General features: G+C 32.5%; 3 protein-coding genes across 4 annotated transcripts in view; all 3 read left to right on the forward strand.

The window, feature by feature from the left end:
• The window catches only part of LOC112054800 (anaphase-promoting complex subunit 15-like), a 101,136-nt gene that overhangs the window by 67,551 nt on the left and 24,556 nt on the right, over positions 1–9,029 (forward strand). The window lies entirely within an intron of this gene.
• Positions 3,148–3,959, forward strand: LOC112054794 (endothelial differentiation-related factor 1 homolog). The gene has a single exon (XM_024094692.2). The coding sequence runs from the start codon at positions 3,245–3,247 to the stop codon at positions 3,683–3,685; it is 441 nt and encodes a 146-aa protein (XP_023950460.1). The 5' UTR covers positions 3,148–3,244; the 3' UTR covers positions 3,686–3,959.
• Positions 4,799–8,289, forward strand: LOC112054793 (general transcription factor 3C polypeptide 6). 2 transcript variants are annotated; one of them, XM_024094691.2, is made up of 4 exons: positions 4,799–5,202; positions 5,308–5,481; positions 6,032–6,164; positions 7,063–7,201. In XM_024094691.2, the coding sequence occupies exons 1-3, from the start codon at positions 5,046–5,048 to the stop codon at positions 6,157–6,159; spliced, it is 459 nt and encodes a 152-aa protein (XP_023950459.2). In that variant the 5' UTR covers positions 4,799–5,045; the 3' UTR covers positions 6,160–6,164; positions 7,063–7,201. The 2 variants fall into 2 exon arrangements, with proteins under 2 accessions (XP_023950459.2, XP_023950456.2); XM_024094688.2 differs by lacking the exon at positions 5,308–5,481 and having other exon boundaries at positions 5,062–5,202; positions 7,063–8,289.

The following is a 9,029-nucleotide window of genomic DNA, read 5'->3' on the forward strand; positions in this document are numbered from 1 at the left end:
ATAAATGATACGTATCGTTATAACTAGCCATTTGCAGCATTAGTTACTATCGCATAAACATTGTAATGTAGCTCTGTGTCAAGTTATACAGTTTCGATGGTTCGTCAAATCCATATATCTTATTGAATATTTAAAGTGCCGTTTTACAAAAATATGGTACTTATCGTTAGAACTGTACATTTGGAGCAATATTTAGTATTGCACAAATGATGCAGGATTGTTCTGAACCAAGTTATACAGGTTCGATGTCTCGTCACTTCTATGTATTTTATTGAATTTTGAAAGTGACCACAAACAAAATTAATGATACGTATCGTCATAACTAGCAATTTTCAGATATAATGGCATAAACGTTGTAGTATAGCTCCGAATCAAGATATACTGTTTCGATGATTCATCAAATCCATATATTTTATGGATTTTTTAAAATACCGTTCACCAAAAACATATATCGTTAAAACTAGACATTAGGAGCAATAGATAGTAGGACGTTGCACACGGTTCAGAACAATCCGATTTCTGAACAAAGTTATATAAGTTTCATGATTCGTAACTTTCATACATTGATTTCCGAGATGTTGTTGTCCGAAGAGTTGAAAAACATAAAACAATAATAAAATATAGAATTAATGATACTCATTTTTTGTGCCACATGCAATGCCACATTATTGTGCAAATGCATTTAAAAATTGTTATGTTATTGCGGATTTTGGGTAGAGTGAAATAAAAATATATTTTTTTAAGTTCTTTCAAGTAATGGTAATTGGGGTTTACTAACATGGATAACATAACAAATAATGATGACACAGCAACACTATGATGACATTTATTTCATATTATTAGTTCGAGCAGTGTATTCATCATTATTATTTTGTGTTTCCTATACAGATATCAACAAAAACAAAGTGACGAATCGTCGAACACAAATAACTTGGATCAGAGCAATCTTACAATGTATCTGTCAATCCTACCTACTAATTATATTGCTCAAATCGGTAAAATGTATAAATTATAATAATAAATCTTTATTCATCAAAAACTTCATATCACAAAATTAAGTTGAAGCCCTGCCTCCTGTACTAGTTATTACTGTGTTACAGGAGGCAGTCTTCCCATTTTCAATGTTGCAGTAGTTTGATAAACAGTATAGAAATTAGGAATCATCGAACTTGTATAACATAGCTCAGAGCAGGCCTACAGCATTTGTACAATACTAACTATTACTCCCAGTTCCTATTACAGTCAGTTCTAATGATCCGTACCATTTTTTATGGCTGGCACTCAATATTTAATGAAATTCATGGATATGACAAATCGTCACACTTGTATAACTTGTCTCACAGCATTTCCACAAAGTGTCTGCTATACTAACCAACTAAATATTGTTCTAAATGACCAGTTAAAATGATACCTATAAGAATTTTATTGGCAGGCAACTTATAAATCAATAAAATGATATAACGAGCCATCAAAACTGTATAACTAGGTTCAGAGCAATTCTACAATATTCGTGTTCTAATAACTATTGCCACAAATGACCAGTTATAACGATACGTTTCATTAATATTGTTGGTGGGCACTAAAAACTTAATTAAAGTCATAGAAGTGACGAGCCATCGTACCTTTATAACTTGATTCAGACCAAAACTACACCACTTGTGTCATACTAAATATTGCTCCAGATGGGCAGTTTTAACGATAAGTACCACATTTTTGTAAAACGGCACTTTAAGAAATCAATAAGATGTATGGATTTAACGAATCATCGAAACTGTATAACTTGACACAGAGCTACATTACAATGTTTATGCGATAGTAACTATTGCTGCAAATAGCTAGTTATAACGATACGTATTATTTATTTTGTTGGTTGGCACTTTCAAAACTCAGTAAAATGTATAGAAGTGACGAGTAATCGACCTTGTATAACTTGGTTCAGAACACTCCTACATCATTTGTGCCGTACTAACTATTGCTCCAAATAGGCAGTTCTAACGATACGTATCAGATTTTTTTCTTGGCGGGCACTTTTGAAAATCGACAAAATGTATGGAAATAATGAATCTTCGAACCTGTATAACTTGGTTCAGAGCCCTCCTACAACTTTCATGCCATATTAGCTATTACTCCCAATGGCTAGCTCTAACGATTCGTGCCATTTTTTTTTGTTGGCCGGCACTTTCAAAAAGAGCCCAAAAATGTATGGAACGTGAATGATCTCCTTTGATAAAATTAAGGTTTAAATACTTTCAAATGAAACGTTACTCCATTTTTTACTAAACTACAAGTTTTTGGCCGTTTTTTATGCCATTTAACTACACAAACCGGCATTTTTAGGGAGCTCCTTACACGACGAAAACGATTACAACAATGAAACATCGATTCTGTAGCAACAGTTTTTATAAACGCATTAGATCATAGATTTTTGATCTTTGCCAGAAGGGTAACGGTTAGCGAACCACGTCCAGTTATTAATGGTCTAAGGTTGGCCTCAAAAGAGCTTTTTTCAAGTATTTAATTTTTACTGGCTCGATGGCTCTAAAATCTAGCTTTTAACTTTGATTAGTAAAATAACTAGCTTTCACAAATGCTGTAAGTGTTGAAACGTGAACTACAATGATCATCCAACTCAAGGTCAAGCTCTGTTCTGGTCAAGAGGTAGCAGGTAGGTAGAGGTAGAAGTATGACAGCGTGGTCGTATGGTCGTTTATCGTACTATTTAAGTATTTTTAATCAGAATTATTATAAAAAACCCGAAATTAAATAATATAAGTTATTTTAACTGTGAATCAATCATAAATTATATAACAACAATTCTAAAACAACTCTAATTTTACAATAATGTTTTTATAGTGTTTTGAATATTAAAAATATGCAATTTAACATAGATTTAATTAAAATAAATTGCTTTCTTTAATTCTTACATCATTATAATATTTACATCAATGCATATGTATGTGACACTCGCAAGCAAAATTTGCTGTCGTGCTCGTGGTCGTGATCGATCACGTTATGATCGCTTAGTGAAAAGTAGCATTAAAGCTTGCACAACGCAGAACTATCTTTGTTTCGAAAAGGTGAGAACTCAGAGCTGGAATGCCAGTTTAAAAAAAAATATAACTATCTGCGGTTCATCGTAGTCTACTTTTGTCTATGTAATTCGCACATCGGAAAAAGAACAAGGACGTCAGGAAAATTTTGGTTATTTCATCATTCTTAGTAATTAATTTAACTTTGTTTAATAATGTCGGATTGGGATACTGTTACTATACTTCGCAAGAAACCACCAAAGGCATCAGCTCTTAAAACTGAACAAGCCGTTAATGCTGCTCGTCGTCAAGGTTTGCCAGTGGACACCCAACAAAAATATGGTGCAGGAACTAATAAACAACACGTTACAACTAAAAATACCGCAAAACTCGATAGAGAAACTGAAGAACTACGCCATGAAAAGGTACCACTTGACTTAGGAAAACTGATAATGCAAGGCAGACAGTCTAAGGGTATGAGTCAAAAAGATTTGGCAACAAAAATATGTGAAAAGCCTCAGATTGTAAATGACTATGAAGCTGGTCGTGGTATTCCGAATAATGTTGTACTTGGTAAAATTGAAAGAGCGATTGGATTAAAACTTCGTGGAAAAGAACGTGGCCAACCGCTACAGCCTCCTGGAGGAAAGAAATAACGGATTCCCTAGGAGGCGAAGACTAAACTCCGATTTGTTTATTGCATAATATTTCTCTTATTTTTGCCGTTGTGTTTAATTTTAATAATGTACTTCATCATACTGTTGTAATATGATGCATTTAATGAGACTTAACTTGGTTGGAGTCTGAATTCTAGAACATTCTTCAATCTGATGTTACCATCGTGAAAAAGTTACTAAACAAAATAATAAATATGCAGCGATTGGGAAATGTGGATGTGATATGCAATAATAAACATAGTTTTATTTATGAGTATTAGTTTTCCTTTTTGATTAAAAATACCTGTACCAAAACTGTTTAGTATCCTCAACTTTTTTTTTTCTTTCAATTATTTTAATTTAAATGGATAAATAATATAAATACTGTGCTGTGACTGTGAATATAATTAATACACTTGAGATATTTAAGTGTTAACTGTAGTGGTTGGTAAAAAGATAAAATGAAAATAAGTAGGTTAATTAGAACCTAAATAATTGCTCTGTGATTAGGCCATCTATGAAAGGCTGATAGTTATATTTATCTTGATACTTTTCTAATGGAGATGAAGTAAAGAGAAAACGAAAAGTACTTACTTTTAAATTTATTAAACGGACGCCCAGGACTTTTTCACAAAAAATTGACCTCTTAACATTCTCATTATATTGTATTATGGTCAAAAACACTGCCAAGTTTCATTTGAATTCATTCAGTAGTTTCAGCATGATGCTCGGTCAACATAAAATACGGACAGACGGAAGTTAGAATATTATAAATCTCTACAAAATACAAAAAATATTTTTGGCTTCAGTATCGATTGTATAATGCCCTCCAATAAAAATTTTCAAAATATCTTTATGGTTTAAAGGCACATGTCTTCAATGTACAGAATTTGACCTGTTACAGTTTTAGTAAAATCATTTAAATGGATATAGGGAATTATTGTCCCCGAATTTGGGGAATTTCGCTTAGATTTTTGGGGAATTAGGACAATATGTTAAAATAGGTCGAATATGTAATTAGTCTGAGGTATCTTTTATCTTTTTTTTTTAGCCGTTTGTGGTCTGAGGCAAATGGCAATGACAATTGACAATGTTCGCTCCGTAACATGTCCATATTGTTTCTATGTTATCTATGATTTCATAAATTCCATTGCCCTTCCCCTAAACTTGCCCTTCCCTTCCCCTCCCCAGTCCCCATTTGTTTATTGTTTTGTTTTTACCCGACTGCAAGAAAGGTTATGTTTTTTTCTATAGATTGCTAATCGAATTGAATGGTGATTTAACATTAACACTGCTTGCTTTGTTCATACTTACTGTATACCGTTGACAATCATCAATAATTTAGTCTTGAGTTATTATTATGAATAATGCAGAAAGTTTATCAGATGGCGAAGAAGAAATTCTTGTTTATGCAGAGTTTGAAGACAGTGTAAAATTTGATAAATACAGCAGCATTCATGTTTTGGGAATTGATACTAAAAACCCAATATTCCAATTAGATGATACGATTTTTACAGGTAAGTAGGTATAAATTACTTTTTTTACAACCATGTCTTGAAATTTATGAGCATTTTTGTGTAGGTATATTATGTAGATAAAACATAATTATTACATTGTTAAAGGTACTTATGAAAATCCATTAGGAACATACATGTTTTTTGAAGAAGATCCATCACCAAATACTACAGACCCTATATTTGATAAATTGTCAAAAAAAAATTTGAAATATCTTTGTAAGACTAGAAAGTTTATCAATGTCCAACATGCATATGTTACACCTAAGGAAGACAAACAAGGTAATAAACAGTAATTATTTACATATAAAGAATAATTTTTAATTTTCTGAAAATGTTTGGTTACTCTGATATTTATGTTATTTAACAACAAAGTAGACCTTGATTGTGTTCAAAGGTTAAAAACCTTAAAGAAACAGCCTAAGATGGTGTGTGGTCTATGTGGAATCATAACAGAACACTTTAATTGTAAAGTTTACTACCAGGTCTATCCAAATTCTTACAGCCTCAATAGCTCAACGGTAAGAGCGGTCGGACTCATCACCGAAGGGTGGTGGTTCGATCCCCGCCCCGTTGGTCTATTGTCGTACCCACTCCTAGCACAGTCTTTCCCGACTAGTTGGAGGGGAATGGGAATATTGGTCATATTATAAAAAATATGGCAAATATTCTTTTTAAAAAAAAAAAAAAAAATTCTGATCCCTTATAATCCCTTTTATCCCTTAGAGAATAATAATTAGTAGTCAGTATATATTATGTCTCTGTAAATTTTTATTTATTAAAAAGATCTGACCTAACATATTAATTTATATGTGTAATCATTTTAATTCAGAACAGGAAAACTTGCAAGAAGAAAAATCATCTGAATGTGATAACATTAGACCAGCTGATTTTAAAAGCATAGATGATGCATTAGAGCAATTTAAAAAGAGCTGGGAAGAAAATGCTACTAAAGAATAATTTATGTAAGTTATAGATGCTTACATCTTTTTGATTTTTATCTCCATATTTTCACGGGCACATGAACTACGCGGGTAAAACCGCAGGGCGTCAGCTAGTATAATATAAAGTGTATATATAGTAGTTATGAAGAATTTGCTTATAAAGTGTTTTTAAAGAATATTATTGCAAGTTGCTTCTTGTGAAAATGACATTATCTGAACAAGGCTTTTAAATATAAAATTATGTTAACTTTGACTTCAGTAAATTCATAATTTCATCACTTACAAGTACCCAGGCACACATTTAAATTTTGGGGACTTCACCACAATGCAAAATATACCATTATATGTGCTGTTATGTGGGTATTCCCCTTTTATTGAATCTGCGTTTAACATAATCACAACTGTGCTTCAGTACTCAGAAGTCGACTTGACTGATGAATCCAGTACACAACCATTTGGCAGTTGTATTTGTAGACACCATTGTGTAGACTTGAGAAGGATCCTAATTTTACATTTTCGATTGTGTGTGTGTGTAAGTAAACTAGGTTATAAATTAAATTATTATTATTATAAACTAAATCATATTCACCACTTCTAAGAGAAGAGCTGGTATTGTAAAAATTATTTTGTACACTTTTCAGGTATATTTATTAAAATTCTAATTTTCCCTGTGCCAGGGGTAATGGGTGGTGCCTATAGGTACACCACAGAAATTAAGAAAGGAAAGAAATAATTCAGTTTTACACCAGTACTACTTGCTTAGAAAGTGCTCAATCTTTCCTGGCTTAGAGATACCCATATTATAAGTTGAAAAGGCATTCCGTCTAATCTCTCTCTCATCTCTACCTAATACATACTTAAGTGTGATTAATTCGATAGACACTAGATCCTTAATAATTATTATTTATTTAATTTTCAGATTGATCATGTCCAATATAAAAACTAGAAACCATAAACATTTAAGAAACAAAAGTATGGAGTGTGTATTTCACACATTGAACAGGCGTTGCATACGAATGAAGAAGAATGAAAAAAAGGAGAACACAAACATATTATTTTCAACATTGGAACAACTCCTGAAAATGATGCGTTCTACGGACAAGCTTTTCGACAGTTTAAGACCTCGGCTTGATTTTCTTGGCAGTTATTTTGATAGACTACGCCTCAGTAAACCTACTGAGTATGACATCAATGTTGTTCTTACTTTTCCAATCAACTATGGAAAAATAAAATTAGATGCATCAAACTGCCAAAACGATTACACTGCTATTGTGATGCCATCAGAGTTTCGAAGGCTATCACTTACACCAGCATTATCCAGTCAGGGCTTCACAAAAACTCATTTGTGGTGCGACAAAAATTATCGATTATCTGTAACGAAATTTCGTTCATGGATGCAGAGCACTGTTGATAATGCTTTAAACAGTTTACCTCTAAAAGATGGCTATAGAATTTTGGAAATCAAAAATAAATCCTTTAGGTTATATTCTAAAACATCAGGACCCGCAAATACGATAACGATTTTGAAATGTGACGGTAGCGTGATTGATGTTGACTTAGTCCCAACATTTTTATTTCACCTACCCACAAAACCAATAAATTCAAAAGTTGACTTTTCAAAAGTGGAATCAACAAATAATCGAAGCTATTTTGTGGTACCTAAACCAGGTAATGACGATTTCAGTTGGAGGGTATCTTTTCCTCTTCAGGAAAGACAACTTTTAAGAGACATGAACAATTTGAAAGGCACTATAAGGTTGCTGAAATACTTCAGAGATGTTCAAGGATTCACAAAACTCTCAAGTTATTTTATTAAAACGCTATTTTTATGGGAATGTGAGGCGAATGAAAATTTTTGGAAAAATAAATCATTATCCTATCTAGTGCTGTTTATGCTGAAGAAACTCGCGAACTGTTTAGAGGAGAACAGAATAAGAAATTATTGGTGTTCCAGTCATAACCTGCTTGAGAAAATTAAACCTAGTACCTGCCAAAATTGGTATCATAGAACTTCTTTAATTTTACGAGAGATAGAATCTATTGGTGCAAGAAACCCTAACATTATTTTAAAGTACTTTACTGTTGATGACAATAATTATTAACTGATGTATGTTGATTTATAAAATAAAGTATAAATAAGTAAAAATATGTTTTTCATCTTATTAATGTACCTACATAACAAAATTGATGAATAATAAATACTTCGAGTATTCTGATTTGATCAGCATGCGCCTTACAGTCTACTTTATAGTCTAAGATTGTATCACGCCAAAGTGATCAGGTATAATCACAGATTCTTAGGATATTACGTAGGTACATTATAATCCTCGCTGTCCATTGAGATGTGAAGGTACTGCATAGATATACCATACGCTTTGAATGTCTGTAGTATGTTTAGAACATACTACAGACTCGAAGTTTAAGAGAGATTTACATAGTCGCTCAATTTCACGTGGCGCAGTAGGTAGGTTCCCGAAACTGGAAAATATTTGGGAGTTTTTCAGTGTCTGGGTGAATACAATAGAGGCCGCGTCGTTTATTCAACGGGCGATTTATATTGTTCAATTTATTACTTATTGCAAATTAAGAATTACCACTACTAGGGAAGGAGCATCAATTTAATCATAAATGTTTGAGAAGGAATAGCTAACCGAACAAGCAACATTTAATTGCAGACTTTGAAGAGGCATATTTTCGCGTTAGATTTTGCAGCTGTAATCATCAATCACGAATTGTAGCAGATTCACATTTTGAATTTAGTCTGCCCCCTACCTAGCTACGCCACTGATTTTCATTCATTTACATTTTTACGAATTTAATTCAATCTTCATAGACAATTTTATTTAATTCCTCCGAGAAAATTTAAAATGTCAAACTAAAAGCCTC

Source organism: Bicyclus anynana, chromosome 4 (assembly GCF_947172395.1).
Source record: "Bicyclus anynana chromosome 4, ilBicAnyn1.1, whole genome shotgun sequence".
In the NCBI taxonomy this organism is placed as follows: Eukaryota; Metazoa; Arthropoda; class Insecta; order Lepidoptera; family Nymphalidae; genus Bicyclus; species Bicyclus anynana.